Below are 19,689 nucleotides of genomic sequence, written 5' to 3'. Positions count from 1 at the left end.
AGGCCACTCGACCCATCGTGCCTGTGCCAGCTCTTTGAAAGAGCTCTCCAATTAGTCCTACTGCCCTTGCTCTTTCCTCATAGCCCCACAAATTTTTCCCCTTCAAGTATTTATCCAATTCCCTTTTGAAAGTTATTATTGAATCTGCTTCCACCAGGGGAGAGAGGAGATTTTTTCTTTTACGCAGTGAGTTGTTATGATCTGGAATCTGGAATGTCCTTTCAGGCAGCGCATTCCAGATCATAACTCACTGCGTAAAAAAAATTCTCATCTCTCCCCTGGTTCTTTTGCCGATCACCTTAAATCTGTGTCCTCTGGTTACCGACCCTCCTGCCACTGGAAACAGTTTCTCCTTATTTACTCTGTGAAAGCCCCTCAAAATTGTGAGCACGTCTATTAAATCTCCCCTTAACCTTCTCTGCTCTAAGGAGAACAACCCCAGCTTCTCCACATAACTGAAGTCTCCCATCCCAGGTACCATTCTAGTAAATCTCCTCTGCACCCTCCCCAAAGCCTTGACATCCTTCCTAAATTGTGGTGCCCAGAAATGGTCACAATATTGTACTGCAGTTATACAGGGCCTTGGTGAGACCACACCTGGAGTATTGTCTGCAGTTTTGGTCTCCTTACTTAAGAAAGGATATACTTGCCATAGAGGGAGTGCAGCAAAGGGGGATGGCAGGACTGTCGCAAGAGGAGAGATTGGGTCGACTCGGCCTGTATTCACTCGAGTTTAGAAGAATGAGAGGGGATCTCATTGAAATGTATAAAATTCTGACAGGGCTAGACAGACTGGGTGCAGGGAGGATGTTTCCCCTGGCTGGGGGGTCCAGAACGAGGGGTCACAGTCTCAGGATACGGGGTAGGACATTTAGGACTGAGATGAGGAGAAATTTCTTCAGAGGGTGGTGAACCTGTAGAATTCTCTACCACAGAAGGCTGTGGAGGCCAAGTCACTAAATATATTTAAGAAGGAGCTGGATTTCTAGACACAGAAGGCTTCAAGGGGTATGGGGAGAGAGCGGGAGTATGGTATTGAGACAGAGGATCAGCCATGATCATATTGAATGGCGGAGCAGGCTCGAAGGGCCGAATGGCCTGCTCCTGCTCCTATTTTCTATGTTTCCAGCTGAGGCCTAACCAGTGTTACTATAAAGGTTTAGTATAACTTCCTTGCTTTTGTACTCTATGCCTCAATCAATAAAGCCCAGGATCCCATATGCTTTATTAGCAGCCTTCTCAATCTGTCCAGCAACCTTCAAAGATTTGTGTACACACACCCCCAGGTCTCTCTGCTCCTGTATCCCCTTTAAAATTGTACCATTTCGTTCTCTCGATTGAGATAGGGGGAAAACCCAGAGTGACGAACAGGGGGTTTACAGAAGACGACAACTTGAGTTCATTCAGCACCTTTAATGTAAGAAACATCCCAAAGCACTTGACAAATTGGGAAAAAGAGAGAAACGGGAAGGGAGAGAGCAGGAAGAAAGATTTCCAATTCTATTGCGCCTTTCACGGCCTCAGGATGTCCCAAAGCGCATCACAGCCAACGAAGTACTTTTGAAGTGCAGTCACTGTTGAAATGTAGAAAACGCGGCCAGCGATTTGCACACAGCAAGATCCCACAAACAGCAATGTAATAACCACCAAATATTGGTCCATCTCTTCTTCCAATAGTGGCCGTGGGATCTTTTACGTCCACCCGCGAGGGCAGACGGGGCCTCGGTTTAACATCTCACCCGAAAGACGGCACCTCAGACAGTGCAGCGCTCCCTCAGTACTGGCACTGGGAGTGTCGGCCTGGATTATGTGCTCAAATCTCTGGCGTGGGACTTGAACAGGAGGGCTAACCGAAAGCTTGGTCGAAGAGTGGGTTCTTGAGGAGGTTTGCGAAGTTAGAGAGAGAGAGAGAGAGAGAGAGAGAAAAAGGAGGCAGAGGCGTTTAACGAGGGAGGTCCAGAGAGTTGTGTTTAGACTCCTGAAGGCCGCCAATGACGGGGCAGAAGGGACACAAGGAGAGAGCCAGAGGACTGAAGCATGCGGAGGAGATTGCAGGTGGGCTGAGAGCGTGGAGCGATTTGAAGACGAGGAGGAAGATGATTTTAAAGTTAACCCCAACCCCTGTCCTGGACACTCATGTATCCTCCAGAACCTTTCTCCTCAAGTAAAGTCCCGTCTTCATCCTGTTTGTCGTTTATCGGTCTCTGCCATGACTGCTTGCAGCCTCTTCCGACGAGACCGGCCTGGGGGAAAACACACTTCTGTTTCCGTAGCAACGTCCTCAGGAGTCACGATCCACGCCTTGCTCAGCCTGTCCAGGGAGCTGAGGAATCGGAGTCAGTTTGGAAGCAGGCGGGTAGGACTGGCTTCTTCAAAACCACACACTGGTCTGTGGGTCCGGGCACCGATCGGCCGTCCCACCGGTTGAAGGGGCAAGGCCTTGTCCCCTGCTTTTCAGTCGCATTATGTACAGACCGACGTCTGCTGGTCCTGTCACACTAGCGGCCGCCCCCATAACCTCACGTCATCGAAGAGGCACAAGTCGAGGACCTGAAACAGGAAGTGTGACACGTAAGATTCACAGGAACAGGAGGAGGCCATTCAGCCCCTCGAGCCTGCTCCGCCATTCAATTAGATCACGGCTGATCTGTGCTCAACTCAGTTTACCTGCCTTTGGCCCATATCCCTTGATACCCTTTCCCAACAATTATTAGTCACTCAGTCTTGAAAGCTCCAACTCACCCCCAGCATCCACAGCTTTTTGGGGGAAGAGAGTTCCAGATTCCCACTCCCCTTTGTGTGAAGAAGTGCTTCCTGAAATCACCCCTGAACGGCCTGGCTCTAATTTTAAGATTGTACCTCCTTGTTCTGGACTCCCCTCACCAGAGGAAATAGTTTCTCTGCATCAACTCCATCGAATCCCTTTAAAGACCTCGATTAGATCACCCCTTAACCTTCTAAACTCAACGGAGTACAAATCAAGTTTATGCAACTGCATAATTTAACCCTCTAAGCCCCGGTATCATTCTGGTGAATCTGCACTGCACCCATTCCAAGGCAAATATATCCTCCCTGAAATGTGGTGCCCAGAACAGAGCACAGTACCCTAGGTGGGGACTGATCAAGGCTCTTGTAGCATAACTTCCACCCCTTTGAAATAAGTGATGTGTGTACCTGGACTCCTAAATCCCTTTACACCTCCACAGCTCCTAGTCCCAGTAATCACTCAAGTCTCCCACATTCCTGTCGATTCATAGGGACATCTACTTCATTAAGTATTCATTGAGATTGCACTATTGTTTTAATGTGAGCAACCCAGAGACCTGGGGGGGGGGGGGGGGGCGGGGGAAGAGAGGCACAGAGGGAGACAGAGAAGCAGACACAGAGGAGGAGGAAAGGGAGAGAGAGAGACACACACACACAGAGGGAGACGGAGAAGCAGACACAGAGGAGGAGGAGGGAGGGAGAGAGAGAGAGAGAGGCACAGAGGGAGATGGAGAAGCAGACACAGAGGAGGAGGAAAGGGAGAGAGAGAGAGAGAGAGAGGCACAGAGGGAGACGGAGAAGCAGACACAGAGGAGGAGGGAGAGAGAGAGAGGCACAGAGGGAGACGGAGAAGCAGACACAGGAGGAGGAAGGGAGAGAGAGAGAGAGAGAGAGACGGAGAAGCAGACACAGAGGAGGAGGAAAGGGAGAGAGAGACACACACACACACACACACACACACACACACAGAGGGAGACGGAGAAGCAGACACAGAGGAGGAGGAGGGAGAGAGAGAGAGAGAGAGAGAGGCACAGAGGGAGATGGAGAAGCAGACACAGAGGAGGAGGAAAGGGAGAGAGAGAGAGAGAGAGAGAGGCACAGAGGGAGACGGAGAAGCAGACACAGAGGAGGAGGAAAGGGAGAGAGAGAGAGAGAGAGAGAGGCACAGAGGGAGACGGAGAAGCAGACACAGAGGAGGAGGGAGAGAGAGAGAGGCACAGAGGGAGACGGAGAAGCAGACACAGGAGGAGGAAGGGAGAGAGAGAGAGAGAGAGAGGCACAGAGGGAGACGGAGAAGCAGACACAGAGGAGGAGGAAGAGAGAGAGAGACACACACACACACACACACACACACACACAGAGGGAGACGGAGAAGCAGACACAGAGGAGGAGGAAAGGGAGAGAGAGAGAGAGAGAGGCACAGAGGGAGACGGAGAAGCAGACACAGAGGAGGAGGGAGAGAGAGAGAGGCACAGAGGGAGACGGAGAAGCAGACACAGGAGGAGGAAGGGAGAGAGAGAGAGAGAGAGAGAGAGAGGCACAGAGGGAGACGGAGAAGCAGACACAGAGGAGGAGGGAGAGAGAGAGAGGCACAGAGGGAGACGGAGAAGCAGACACAGGAGGAGGAAGGGAGAGAGAGAGAGAGAGAGAGAGGCACAGAGGGAGACGGAGAAGCAGACACAGGAGGAGGAAGGGAGAGAGAGAGAGGCACAGAGGGAGACGGAGAAGCAGACACAGGAGGAGGAAGGGAGAGAGAGAGAGAGAGAGAGGCACAGAGGGAGACGGAGAAGCAGACACAGAGGAGGAGGGAGAGAGAGGCACAGAGGAAGACGGAGAAGCAGACACAGAGGAGGAGGGAGAGAGAGGCACAGAGGGAGACGGAGAAGCAGACACAGGAGGAGGAAGGGAGAGAGAGAGAGAGAGGCACAGAGGGAGACGGAGAAGCAGACACAGGAGGAGGAAGGGAGAGAGAGAGAGAGAGAGGCACAGAGGGAGACGGAGAAGCAGACACAGAGGAGGAGGAGGGAGAGAGAGAGAGAGAGAGGCACAGAGGGAGACGGAGAAGCAGACACAGAGGAGGAGGAGGGAGAGAGAGAGAGAGAGGGAGAGAGAGAGGCACAGAGGGAGACGGAGAAGCAGACAGAGGAGGAGGAGGAGGGAGGGAGAGAGAGAGAGGCACAGAGGGAGACGGAGAAGCAGACACAGAGGAGGAGGGAGAGAGAGAGAGAGGGAGAGAGAGAGGCACAGAGGGAGACGGAGAAGCAGACACAGAGGAGGAGGGAGAGAGAGAGAGAGAGGGAGAGAGAGAGGCACAGAGGGAGACGGAGAAGCAGACACAGAGGAGGAGGAGGAAGGGAGAATAACAGAGAGTAAGGAACATGGGCCGACAGAGGGAAAGAGACAGAGATCGAGAGAGAGAGAGAGAGAGAGAGACAGACACAGAGATCAAGAAAGGCCGAGAGAGACAGAGACAAATCAAGTAAGAGAGATCAAGAGACAGACAGGCACAGAGAGATGATGGAAATCTGGAACACTCTTCCCCAAAAAGCTGTGGATGCTTTCATTGTCCTTTCTATTTGATGAATCACATGCATCAAATAACAGGGAAAACTCAGTAAGCAGTCAATGAAATGTGGTGTGTTGTTAACGATACTCTGTGCCCCCGCCCCTGTAATCCAGACCTTAGAAGCTTTGTACAACATGGAGTGTGAAATAAATGTGGGAAAAGGTGAGGCCTCTAGGCCTAATCACCTCATACACAGAGATCCCCATGGAGGGTTTCTGCTTGGGGGGTGCGGGGGAAAGAAAAGAGGGGGGGTAGGAATGCAATAAGCTGGAGTCCAAACAATTCCCTTCAGGGAGGGAGGGCGAATGGCCCACTGAGCTCACACACTCCCCAACAGGACCGGCAGAGGCCGATGCCTGCTCTTTGACAGGCTAGTGATGTGGCACGAGGGAGGAAGAGAGAGAGAAGGAAGGAGTCCGGAGAAAAAGCACAAGAAACGGGTACACAATCACCTCAGCAACAGGAATTCATTTAACATGGCTTCTCCTTGCTTTTAGCAACCAGACGTAATTCAGTTCCCATTTTAAAAATCCTTATTTTTATATTTTCCTTTAATTCATTCTCGGGACGTGAGCAAGGCCGGCATTTATTGCCCGTCCCTAGTTGCCCTGAGGTGGTGGTAGTGGTGAGCCACCTTCTTGAATTGGTTTGAGGGGCTTGTTAGGCCATTTCAGAGGGCGGTTAAGAGTTAATCACGTTGGTGCGAGACTGGAGTCACATATAGGCCCAGACCGGGTAAGGACGGCAGGTTTCCTTCCCAAAAGAACATTAATGAACCAGTTAGGTTTTTAACGACAATCCGACTGCTTCAAGGTCACTTTTACAGAGACCAGCCTTTTATTTCCAGATTTTAAAAAACTGAATTCAAATTCTCAAACTGTCCATGGTGGGATTCAAACTCACATTCTCTGGATTATTAGTCCATCTTCTGGGTTACTAGTCCTGTAACCAGTACACTACTGTGGTTAATAGTTTTCAATTATAAATTCCTATGTCCACATTTATAATGGAACCGGCCTATGTAAACATCACACTGTAATCACACCTAGCGCCACCCCTGATGGGAGGATATAATTACAGCATGACATGTTTACATAGCAGTTCCCATTATAAGTGTGAAAATAGTTTTTCTAACAGGCAAAGTCGACAGGAAGTGCGAGCGGGTGTAAGACTTTAAATATATTATTGATCGATGTAGATTTATCTTTGATTTAATTTTTTTTTAAAAACAGATGGGAGACACCAGGCAGAGAGAGGATGCCCGTCTCAGGTCCCTCTGATATTGGAACCGAATAAGTAGTGAGTGACGGGGGCCGGTTTTGGCAGTGGCTCGCGTCTCAGTCCCTGCACCCCATGATCCCTGGATTGCAGAGGACCCCTCCCACCCCCGAGAAGAGGTCACGTACGTTCCAGTTGCTGCTGGCGAGGTCCAGAGCCGTCTCCTCCTCCAGGTTGGGCAGCAGCGGGTTGGCCCCTGCCTGGCACAGGGCGGCAGCGATGCCCGCGTCCAGCCGGCCCACGGCCAGGTGCAGGGGGGTGCAGCCGTTGTACATGGGCGCGTCCACCTCTCCGCCGCCCCGGAGCAGCCGCGACACCAGGCCCACCTCGCCCAGTTCCACCGCCAAGTGCAGAGCTGTTCTGCCGCTCGTCGCCTCCTGCAGACCAACGAGAAAAGGACGAAGAGTTAGACAGGGGGCCAGGATTTCACGCCCCACCCTCCCTCAGCCCCACCACCTCCCACTTCCTCTCACCCCCTATGCCCCCCCATCTGTTCATCACAGTTCAGCGTCCCTGCCAAACAGTCACGTAAACTCATACCCGAATGAGGCCCCAGTTACATAAGTGTGGTCTTTGATCGCAAATTAGTGGATCATGCACCACCCAGTGGGACGGACACGCACGCCTTTGTACCAACAATCGTTCAAGGCCCTTCCATTGGAGATGGAGGTAAATCCATAACCCCGGGGCAGATAGATTTGAGCTGCTTTGATTGGTAAGTAGGAGGGTGCATTTGGATTGGTAAGTAAGTCTCACCTGGGTATTGATTCTCGCTCCTGAAGACAGGAGATGTTCCACCATCTCATCGTTCCTATACAGCACTGCCACATGCAGACAGGTCAAACCTGCAAAAAGAATCCCAGAGTCACAATTCCAGAAGAAACCTGACAGGAACGCAATCAGGGTCTCACTCAGCAGCTCCGAATAGCTTAAAGATAAGTGAAAGGAAAGGGGGGGGGGGCCTCGTTTATTACCAACCTCCCCACCCCCTTCCCACCCGGGCCTACGGTCTTTCCACAAGATCAATTGAACAAACATCTTTACCAGGGTTAACTAATAACCACCAATGTTCAAGTAACGTACCCCACCCTGTGCGTGTGTTATAACTGAAAGATAATCTCAATCTTTGGCTCAGAGCTCTTCAGGTGTTTGCTGTGACCTGGAATGTCCTACAGAATAGTTGAAAGTTAAAAATTAAATTGTGGTTAGTTACAGCCCACTGTTGTGACTCGTATGACGCTGAGATTGTTCCATATGATGGATGGTTTATTCCATATGGGAGTAATTATTCCTTTTTATGGATGGTTTATTCCATATGGGAGTAATTATTCCTTTTTATGGATGGTTTATTCCATATGGGAGTAATTATTCCTTTTTATGGATGGTTTATTCCACAGGAGTAATTATTCCTTTTTATGGATGGTTTATTCCACGAGTGTAATTATTCCTTTTTATGGATGGTTTATTCCCTATGAGTGTAATTATTCCATATGTGATCATAGTATGGTACAGCACAGAAGGAGGCTATTTGGTCCATTGTGCGTGTGCTGGCTCTTTGAAAGAGCTATCCAATTAATCCCACTTCCCCCCCCGCTCTCTCCCCACAGCCCCGCAAATTTTTTCCCCTTCAAGTATTTATCCAATTCCCCTTTTGAAAGTTATTATTGAATCTGCTTCCACCGCCCTTTCAGGCAGCGCATTCCAGATCATCACAACTCGCTGCATAGAAAAATGTTTCCTCATGTCATCTCTGGCTCTTTTGCCGATCTGGTCACCCACCCTCCTCCCACTGGAAACAGTTTCTCCTTATTTACTCTGTCAAAACCCTTCATGATGTGGAGATGCCGGTGATGGACTGGGGTGGACAAATGTAAGGAATCTTACAACACCAGGTTATAGTCCAACAGTTTTATTTGAAAATCACAAGCTTGCGGAGATTATCTCCTTCGTCAGGTGAGTGAGTGAATGAGGGGTTCTCAAATCGCATATTTTATATTAAGCTGGGACACGATCACACCAATCAAACACCTTTGATTGGTGTGATCGTGTCCCAGCTTAATATAAAATATGCGATTCGAAAACCCTTCATGATTTTGAACACCTCTATTAAATCTCCCCTTAACCTTCTCTGCTCTAAGGAGAACAATCCCAGCTTCTCCAGTCGCTCCACAAAGCTGAAGTCCCTCATCCCTGGCACCATTCTAGTAAATCTCCTCTGCACCCTCTCCAAGGCCTTGACATCCTTCCTAAAGTGCAGGGCCCAGAATTGAACACAATACTCCAGCTGAGGCCTAACCAGTGATTTATAAAGGTTTAGCATAACTTCCTTGCTTTTGTACTCTACGCCTCTATTAATAAAGCCCAGGATTCCAAATGCTTTTTAATAGCCTTCTCCACTTGTCCTGCCACCTTCAAAGATTTGTGTACATACACCCCCAGGTCTCTCTGTTCCTGCACCCCCTTTAAAATTGTACCATTTAGTTTATATTGCCTCTCCTCATTCTTCCTACCAAAATGCATCACTTCACACTTCTCTGCGTTAAATTACATCTGCCACGTATCTGCCCATTTCACCAGTCTGTCTACGTCCTCCACATTGTTTACTACATTCCCGAGTTTCGTGCCATCTGCAAACTTTGAAATGATACCCAAGTCCAGGTCATTAATGTAAAACAAAATGGATGGATTATTCCATACGTGTGTAATTCTCTGATTTGAAACTTGTTTTGTTCTAAAGTGATCTACAACATGTGGAAGTGTGACCAAACACTGCAATATATAAATCTCAGCCTCCTTTTAGCCTCACTGAGTAAGAAAGTTACGAGTAGTTTTATGCCTGCAGCTTTATTGAAGGAATGCTGTATACTCGCTAGCACTGTACCTTGCCAATTGTGCCGTTCGAAGTTCTGCGGTCCCAGTGCGTTGGAGGCATCACGTCCAAACAGGGCGAGCTCTTTGGCCGTGATGGGCTTCGTCAGGGCCTGCATGCACTCCTCCAAGCTGTACTGGCAGGCCAGGTGCAGTGGGGTGTTCCCATTACGGTCCTGCAGCTCTGTGTCAACTCCCTTCAGCACCAGCTGCCGCACGATGTTGGTCTGTCGTGTGTACGTGGCCAAGTGTAAGGGCGTCTGCGATTCGGAGGGAACGTTGCTTAGGTTACAGTTAGTTCACAGCGTGCAGTCAGGGGAGCCCTTAACACCACATCACTTCAAAAGTACATCAAGGCCTGACGCGCTTTGGAACGTTTCGACAGGGTAAGACGATATCTAAATGCAAGGACATTATAACATTCTGGAATCTGGGCCCCTGCCGTTGAAATTCCCTTCGCCTCGGCTTATAACATAACTTGACACTCAGATAAGGTTTGACCACGAGCGCTGGGAATTTGGTAAATTTGGCAGAGGGTCAGCAGAAACCCCGTCTCATCCGAAACTCGGGCCCCCCCCCCTCCCCGAGTGTCAACCTGGATTTTGTGCTCAAGCCTCTGGAATGGGACTTGAACCCACGACCTTCTGACTCCGACGCGAGAGAGAGAGTGATACCGACCGAGCCAAGCTGGCAGCTACAAGCCCTAGACCCGCCCGTTAAAGGCACTCGCTATTTACCTGAAATAGGTCATTCTGCCAGTTGAGATACTCCGCCTTGGATCGGCCGATGAAGGCAAGGGCCAAGTCTTCAGCCTCGTGAATAATGCAGAGATGGAGGAACCTGAAAAAGAAGGAATTATAGATTAGGAATAAGTAGGAATGCCATTTTTCCTAAAACTTGGGTATATGCAACAGTCCAGCAAACTCATTTACATATTCACTCTGGGGATGTGGGTGTCCCTAGCAAGGCTGGCATTTATTGCCCATCCCTAGTTACCCCGAGAGGGTGGTGGGGGGCCTTCTTGACCCACTGTGCAGCAGTTTGATACAACTGAGCAGCTTGCGGGAGCATTTAGGAGGGTCATCCACCTTGGTGTGGGACTGGAGTCACATATAGGCCCAGATGGTGTAAGGACAGCGGGTTTCCTTCCCTAAATGACATTAGTGAACCAGTTGGGTTTTTACAACAATCCGATAGCTTCATGGTCACTTTTCTTGTTTAGTTTTTTTTTTAAGGACTGAATTTCAATTCTCAAACTGCCCATGTTGGGAATTTAATTCATGTTCTCTGCATTACTAGTAACATAATCACTACACTATTGTACCTCTGTTCATTTTATAAAGAGGGGACCATCAGTGGCCCTTTGAGACAGGTCACAGATAGCAATCTTAAGCTTGTGGATCAACATGCCCAGTTTATCATTGCCCTTTTAAATTTGCCTGACCCTGTAATAACTAGTGAACTGCCTAAGGCATCGCCACACAAAATGGCAACATTTACCTGAAACTCGTTCCACAGAGCCACCTAGTGGCCAGCGCCATCACTACACCGTGACAGTTGACATAGCAATTTACAATGGGAAATGTTGACAGAAAAGCGTGACCATAAATCGTGACGACAGGAAGTAAAGTTTTTGGGCAGGAAGTGTGCGCCCTACACAAGATTTTTAATAATATATAGACATAGTTAAGTTCTGCTCTCTGTACAACCTGGTCAAATAAAAGCTAATCATTCAGCCCAAGCCACAAGGTTCAATAGCACTGAAATTTAAATGACATTCATCCCTATATACCCCTTAAAGGCAAATTTGTGTAGTTAAGCAATCATGCTCACCAAACAAGAGACAATATCAAGCTAAAAGAAAAGGTTTACACAAATGCAAGGAGAAGTGGAAAGTCAGCAGACTGGGAGAACTATAAAAAGCAACAAAGGGAGACAAAAAAGTTAAAAAAAAATGCAAAAAGGGAGTATGAAAAAAAAACTTGCAAGAGATATCAAAGCCAAAAAGCAAAAGTTTTTAGAAATCTATTAAGAGAAAAAGAGAGTGGTAAGGGGGAATGTGAGACTATAATGAATAATAAGGAAATGGCAGACTTGTTAAATCAGGACCTTGTATCCGTTTTCACAGTAGAGGAAGGACAAAATACCAGTGGTACAAGGGAACGTAAAAATAAGTCAAGAGGAGGAACTTAAAGGATTTAATATCAGGAAAAGAAAAATTAAGGGAGAAAATAACTGGACTTAAGATAGACAAATCTCCAGGTTTCCACCCCATGGAATTAAAAAAAAATAGGTTTACAAATGTGTTAGTCGTATTGCAAATGTCACTCCATTACTTAAGAAGGGATAAACCAGGAAACAACAGACCTGTCAGTTTAACATCAATTGTGGGGATAGATAACTGGAATCTATCATCAGGGACAGAGTGACTGAGAAATTGATCAAAAGGAGTCAGCATAGATGTGTGAAGGGTCGATCATGTCTGACCAATCTAATTGAATTTTTTGAAGTACAACAAGTAATCAAAAAGGCTAATGGAACGTTGGCTTTTATCTCGAGATTTGTACCTCAACTCTACCCGGTGTAACTACATATCTCTTGGTACCCATCTCCAACAAAAATCTATCGAGCTCAGTCTTGGAATTTTAAATGGACCCCCAGCCTCAACAGCTTTTTGGGGGAAGAGAATTCCAGATTTCCACTCCCCTTTGTGTGAAGAAGTGCTTCCTGATTTCACTTCTGAACAGCCTGGCTCTAATTTTAAGGTTATGCCCCCTTGTTCTGGACTCCCCCCACCAGAGGAAATAGTTTCTCTCTCTCTCTCTCTCTCCCCTATTGAATTCTTTAATCATCTTAAAACACCTCAATCAGATCACCCCTTTAATCTTCCAAACTCAAGGGAATACAAGCCTCGTCTCTGCAACCTGTCCTCATAATTTAACCCTTTTGGCCCCGGTATCATTTTAGTGAATCTGCGCGGCGCCCCCTCCAAGGCCAATATATCCTTCCTGAGAGGATGGGTTCAGTGGACCAGCTGGTTTTTGACCTGTCCTTTCTCTTATATTTTTATGTCCATATTACACTTAGCTCCTGTAACACGTCCCCCATCACCACGAGCAATGCCACGGGTGATCTGCAAACACGAGAGAGATAGGGCTGGTATACAGCGCAAGTCCATCGCACTTCAAAGTGTCACACTTTCTCGTAGATGCAAAAACAATCTTTAAAAAAAAAACAATACGGAAAGAGAACCAGTCATTTGTAGCTGTTTTTTCCCCGACTTTTGGAAACCTGGCCAGCTCCCAATTTACAGAAACCTCCCTCAGCGATTCAACTAAGGACGTGCCTCTTTAGGCCTCTGCCCTGCATTGAGTATCTGCGCAGCGGTTTTAAAGGGATGGGCCACGTTGAGCAGGGCTCCAACGTAGCAGCCAAACGTTCCGACCGCAGTTCAGATCCCAGGAAAACCCCCGTGAGCAGCGGCTCGGGAGGTCAACGAGCGAGTGAGAGAAAAAAAAATAATCTAAGAAGAGAATTCGGAACACGTGGTCAACTCAGGATAAAAGCGCGACAAACATCTCACTGATCAGATCAAATGTTTGGACAAGAACTTCGGAATAACAGGATCAAATAGGACGAGAAAGAACGAATATACATTTCTATGACCTCAGGACGTCCCAAAGCGCTTTACAGCCAATTAAGTACTTTTGAAGTGTACTCACTGTTGTAATGTAGGAAACGCAGCAGCCAATTTGCGCACAGCAAGATCCCACAAACAGCAATGTGATAATGACCAGATCAACTGTTGTTAGTGATGTTGGTTGAGGGACAAATGTTGGCCCAGGACACCCCGGGGAGAATTCCCCCTGCTCTTCTTCGAAATAGTGGCTGTGGGATTTTTTACGTCCACCCGAGAGGGGCAGACGGGGCCTCAGTTTAACGTCTCATCCGAAAGACGGCACCTCTGACAGTGCAGCACTCCCTCGGTGCTGGCACTGGGAACGTCAGCCCGGATTATCGGCTCAAGTCTCTGCAGTGGGGCTCGAACCCCCGATCTTATGACTCAGAGGCGAGAGAGTGCTACCCACCGAGTCACAGCTGACACAGCGTCAGAAATAGTGCAGTAGGAATTGTGAACTACTTCTACACATCCCGATGAGTGGAAACATTCTCCTGCAGAACAGTATCTGTCCATGATGTGGGGGGGGGGGGGGGGGGGGGTGGGGGGAAGGAGGCAGTGTGTCCTTGCTGAAGTTTGATCCAAAAACCAGATTATAGTGCGTTACCACAAGTGTTATCAGCACAGTGTGACCAGATGCTGCTCAGGTAGCTTTCCGAGATATGGCTGAGCTACAAGAGGCTGATTCCTAGTGTCGAGGAAGGGGGCCTGAGGGAGGACGGCAGAACCTCAGGCTTTTCAACAACAACTTGCATTTATACAGCACCTTTGACCTGGTAAACGTCCCAAGGCGCTTCACAGGAGCAATTATCATACAAAAATTGACACCGAGCCAAAGGAGATATTAGGACAGGCGACCAAAAGCTTGGTCAAAGAGATAGGTTTTAAGGAGCGTCTTAAAAAGGAGGAGAGAGAGAGAGAGGCGGAGAGGTTTAGGGAGGGAATTCAAGAGCTTGGGGCCCAGGCAGCTGAAGGCACGGCCGCCAATGACGGGGTGAAGGAAGTGGAGGCCAAAATTGGAGGAGTGCCGAGATCTCGGAGGGTTGGAGAAGGTTACAGAGATCAGGGGGTGGGAGCAAGGCCATGGAGGGGGGGTGGGAGCAAGGATGGGGATTTTAAAATGGAGGACTGGGAGTAGGGTTGCCAACCCTGGTTCGAGACATTCCTGGAGGTTTGATCACGTGACATCTGATCACATGACATCTACAAACGTTATTGCATTTACCTTATAAAGATCAGGTCCCCTGTAACTGATTATTTTAGCTCCTGGTTTCGTGTCAGCAGCTGTTGTGCAAGAAGTTCCAAGAACCAAGAGGACCTTTGATTTCACCGGTAACTAATGGTAACTCACTGAAATTGCACCGATAACTAATAGTAATATGGTAACACTCAGATTAGTCTCATAACCAACAGTAACACAATAACTCACTGCTAGTACTAGGTGTAATGCCCAGATATCCTACCTATAACTAGTAGTAATTCGATAACCCGCTGATATTCACAGCCAGAATCCCCCCTGCACTGCACAAGGTGCAGTCAGGCTCCCCAGTCAATGCCACTTTTTAAACAGGCCCCTTCGCTCTCTCCCTCGACTCTGGTTCCGGGCGAAGGAGGCAAATCCTGAACTGGGAGCCGACCTGTGCTCGGACTTCACACGTCAAAACCGGCCGACACAGACCGACCGGAACCAAACCGAGAGATCGGGCGTTGGGCAGCGGGCTCGGTGTTTGGGGCACTGCTCACAGGCCACACTGTCCTAAACTCAACATTTCTAAACCACTCCGAGCTCAGACTCGATAAAGGAGAGCTTCCATAGAAATTACTGCACAGGAGGCGGCCATTCGGCCCCTTGTGCTGGCACTCTCTCCTGTAACCTATTCCCCCACAAAGATCATTTCATATTCCACCTTTTCAAATATTTATCCCATTCCCTATGAAATTAAGTTTTAGTCTCTGCCTCAATAGCCACATGTGGTGAAGTATCTCAGTCTAATAGCCCTCAATTCAAGAACCTTCCTCTTCCCTTCCCCCTTCGGTTCTTCCAGTGAGACTCCTAGGTTTCCGTTCCTTAGTTCCCCATTCGCCCACCAGTGGAAATAATCTTTCACTGTTTACCCACAGTAAGGTCCCCAGGTTTCACTCGCCCCTTTACTAGCTGCACCTCTGTAGAAAATGTTGGTCCCCATGTCCACCCCAATGCATTCCCCCCCCCACCCCCCCAGCTTGAGCCCAACTCCACTGCCCCCTACTGACCACAGTCCACTTCACTTCCCCGACCTCCCATCCGTTAATCCCCCATCCTCAGTCTTCCTCGCTCCCCGAGCCCCATTCTCTCCCCCCATTCCCTTCCACCGAGCCCCCAGTCTCTCTCCCCACCCCCCCCCCCCAGAGCCTCCATTCCCCAGTCTCTCGAGCCCCCCCCCTCCAGAGCCTCCATTCCCCAGTCTCTCGAGCCCCCCCCCCCCCCAGAGCCTCCATTCCCCAGTCTCTCGAGCCCCCACCGAGCCTCCATTCCCCAGTCTCTCGAGCCCCCACCGAGCCTCCATTCCCCAGTCTCTCGAGCCCCCACCGAGCCTCCATTCCCCAGTCTCTCGAGCGCCCCCCCCCCCCCCCCGAGCCCCCATTCCCCAGTCTCTCGAGCCCCCCCCCAGAGCCTCCATTCCCCAGTCTCTCGAGCCCCCACCGAGCCTCCATTCCCCAGTCTCTCGAGCCCCCACCGAGCCTCCATTCCCCAGTCTCTCGAGCGCCCCCCCCCCCCCCCCCCCGAGCCCCCATTCCCTCGAGCGCCCCCCCCCCCCCCCCCGAGCCCCCATTCCCCAGTCTCTCGAGCGCCCCCCCCGAGCCCCCATTCCCTCGAGCGCCCCCCCCCACCCCCGAGCCCCCATTCCCCAGTCTCTCGAGCGCCCCCCCCCCCCCGAGCCCCCATTCCCTCGAGCGCCCCCCCCCCCCCCGAGCCCCCATTCCCCAGTCTCTCGAGCGCCCCCCCCCGAGCCCCCATTCCCTCGAGCGCCCCCCCCCCCCCCCCCGAGCCCCCATTCCCCAGTCTCTCGAGCGCCCCCCCCCCCCGAGCCCCCATTCCCCAGTCTCTCGAGCCCCCACCGAGCCTCCATTCCCCAGTCTCTCGAGCGCCCCCCCCGAGCCCCCAAGCCCCCAGTCTCTCGAGCACCCCCCCAAGCCCCCAGTCTCTCGAGCCCCCCCCCCCCCAAGCCCCCAGTCTCTCGAGCCCCCCCCCCCCCAAGCCCCCATTCCCCAGTCTCTCGAGCACCCCCCACCCCGAGTCCCCATTCCCCAGTCTCTCGAGGCCCCCCCCCCACCCCGAGTCCCCATTCCCCAGTCTCTCGAGGGCCCCCCCCACCCCGAGCCTCCATTCCCCAGTCTCTCGAGCCCCCCCCCCCCCCGAGCCCCTATTCCCCAGTCTCTCGAGCCCCCATTCCCCAGTCTCCCTCTCCTCTCCCCCAATTTCAGAGCTCCACCCGATTGCTGGGAACACTCCCCCGAATGCCGTCACCTGCGATTCCCAGACCCTCCCCGGCCTCCCCCCCCCCCCCTCCTCCTGTCTGCTCTCCACGAGGTCACGGCTCTGCGGGTGACTCCAGGGGTGGGGTGCGCTGCCCTGGGAAATATAAAATCGCTGATCTCCAGGGGCTCCTGGAGACAGGGCTCGGGGGGGGTGGGGGGAGGAGGAGCCCACAATCCCAGGAAACTCCCCATCATTTCAGGAGGGTTGGGAACCCTAACCAGGAGCCAACGTCGGTCAGCGGGCACAGGGGGAGGGGTGACGGGCGATCGGGACTCGGTGCGAGTTAGGAGACGGGGGGGGCAGCAGAGTTTCAGATGAGCTCGAGTTACAGAGGGTGGAAGTCCCGCTCACTCATCACCCCCTGCGCTCGCTGACCTACATTGACTCCCGGTCCGGCATCACCTCCATTTTATAAATCTCACCCTCGTGTTCAAACGGCCCTCGCACACACCCTCACCCTCCTCCTCCTCCTCCTCCTCCTCCTCCTCATCATCTCCGCAACCCCTCCTCGCTCCCCCAATTCGGGACTCTCGTGCGGCGGGATACGACTCCAGCCCCACGCTCCCCGTCGGGAGGGTCCGTCTTTCGGACGAGACGTTAAACCGAGGGCTCCGTCTGCCGCTCTCAGACGGACGTAAAAGATCGTACGGCCACTATCGGAAGAGCAGAGGGGAGGGGGGTGGGGGGGGAGCTCTCCCCGGTGTTCAGTGGGGGGGGGGCAAATATTTACCAATATCAATTAAAAAAAACACATGACCTGGTGATTATCACACCCCTGTTGTGGGATCTTGCTGTGCACAGATTGATTACAAGGTTTTCCTACATAACAACAGTGACTACACCTCAAAAAAACACCACTTTAAAGCGCTTTGGGACGTCCTGAGGTGGTGAAAGGGGCGAGATTTAAATTTCTCCCCACCACCCTGTTAAATAAGGTCAGACTTACGTGTCCCCTTCCTCGCTCAGGTAGCCCCAAGGGTCGAAGGCGGCAGCGGCCTCCTCCTCCTCCTGAACCGGGGCCGGGGCTTGGGCTTGGGCTTTGTCGCAGGCCCCCAGAGAGCAGCGGGAGCCGAAGCTGTCGAGCAGGTCGGAGCTGTAGGCCGAGTCGCACCTGTTGTCCTCCCCGGAGTTGCACTGGGGGCCGAGGCTGGGGCCTGGGCCTGGGTCGGGGTCCCCATCCAGCCCCGAGTCGCACTGGGACTCGGGCAGCTCCAGGCCGGCGGAGGCCGCGGTCAGAGCCATTCGGAGAGAGAGAGAAGCCGCCGGGACTCGATTTCGGGAACCGCGGGGCCTCCGGACTGAGAGGCCGGGCTGGAACTCCCCTCCCTCCCGCCGCCCCTGACAACCGCCTCCCACTCACTGACTGACTGACTGACAGCCAATTAAAGGCAAGGTGCAGCCGGCTTCCTTCCCCTTTAATGCGCCGACGACCCGTGTCACTTAAAGGCAAGGTTCAGCCGGCGTCCCTCCCCTTTAATGCGCCGACAGCCCGTGTCACTTAAAGCGCCCCTTCCCGCTGCAACCCCGCGCTGTGCAGCAACCGGCGAAGAGCAGCAGCGGCCCCTTTAAGAGACCATCGCCTCCTTCCACCTCACTGAATGTGTGACCGTCCCATGTGTGACTGGACCGTCAAAGATATTCGACTGGATTAGATTCCAGCCTGTAACTCACTCCCGGGTGTCTGTTATTCTATATATAAACCCCCGAACCCCTCGATTAGATTCCAGCCTGTAACTCACTCCCGGGTATCTGTTATTCTATATATAAACCCCCCGAACCCCTCGATTAGATCCCAGCCTGTAACTCACTCCCGGGTATCTGTTATTCTATATATAAACCCCCCGAACCCCTCGATTAGATTCCAGCCTGTAACTCACTCCCGGGTATCTGTTATTCTATATATAAACCCCCCGAACCCCTCGATTAGATTCCAGCCTGTAACTCACTCCCGGGTATCTGTTATTCTATATATAAACCCCCCGAACCCCTCGATTAGATTCCAGCCTGTAACTCACTCCCGGGTATCTGTTATTCTATATATAAACCCCCCGAACCCCTCGATTAGATTCCAGTCTGTAACTCACTCCTGGGTATCTGTTATTCTATATATAAACCCCCCGAACCCCTCGATTAGATTCCAGCCTGTAACTCACTCCCAGGTATCTGTTATTCTATATATAAACCCCCCCGAACCCCTCGATTAGATTCCAGCCTGTAACTCACTCCCGGGTATCTGTTATTCTATATATAAACCCCCCGAACCCCTCGATTAGATTCCAGCCTGTAACTCACTCCCGGGTATCTGTTATTCGATATATAAACCCCCCGAACCCCTCGATTAGATTCCAGTCTGTAACTCACTCCCGGGTATCTGTTATTCGATATATAAACCCCCCCGAACCCCTTGATTAGATTCCAGTCTGTAACTCACTCCCGGGTATCTGTTATTCTATATATAAACCCCCCGAACCCCTCGATTAGATTCCAGCCTGTAACTCACTCCCGGGTATCTATTATTCTATATATAAACCCCGCCGAACCCCTCGATTAGATTCCAGCCTGTAACTCACTCCCGGGTATCTGTTATTCTATATATAAACCCCCCGAACCCCTCGATTAGATTCCAGCCTGTAACTCACTCCCGGGTATCTATTATTCTATATATAAACCCCCCGAACCCCTCGATTAGATTCCAGCCTGTAACTCACTCCCGGGTATCTGTTATTCTATATATAAACCCCCCGAACCCCTCGATTAGATTCCAGCCTGTAACTCACTCCCGGGTATCTGTTATTCTATATATAAACCCCCCGAACCCCTCGATTAGATTCCAGCCTGTAACTCACTCCCGGGTATCTGTTATTCGATATATAAACCCCCCCGAACCCCTCGATTAGATTCCAGCCTGTAACTCACTCCCGGGTATCTGTTATTCGATATATAAACCCCCCCGAACCCCTCGATTAGATTCCAGTCTGTAACTCACTCCCGGGTGTCTGTTATTCTATATAT

The 19,689-nt window shown here is 51.0% G+C and overlaps 1 protein-coding gene across 1 annotated transcript; it reads right to left on the bottom strand.

The window, feature by feature from the left end:
- Positions 1–1,398: 1,398 nt before the first annotated feature.
- Positions 1,399–18,038, bottom strand: nfkbie (nuclear factor of kappa light polypeptide gene enhancer in B-cells inhibitor, epsilon). Its single transcript, XM_067975745.1, has 6 exons — positions 17,624–18,038; positions 10,216–10,318; positions 9,492–9,738; positions 7,367–7,455; positions 6,739–6,987; positions 1,399–2,550 (listed from the first exon to the last, which is right to left on the bottom strand). Exons 1-6 carry the CDS (start codon positions 17,917–17,919, stop codon positions 2,494–2,496), a joined length of 1,041 nt encoding a protein of 346 aa, XP_067831846.1. The 5' UTR covers positions 17,920–18,038; the 3' UTR covers positions 1,399–2,493.
- Positions 18,039–19,689: the final 1,651 nt, after the last annotated feature.

The sequence above is a fragment of the Heptranchias perlo genome, chromosome 43 (assembly GCF_035084215.1).
Source record: "Heptranchias perlo isolate sHepPer1 chromosome 43, sHepPer1.hap1, whole genome shotgun sequence".
Classification (NCBI taxonomy): domain Eukaryota; kingdom Metazoa; phylum Chordata; class Chondrichthyes; order Hexanchiformes; family Hexanchidae; genus Heptranchias; species Heptranchias perlo.
This window is presented reverse-complemented; position numbering and strand designations above follow the sequence as displayed.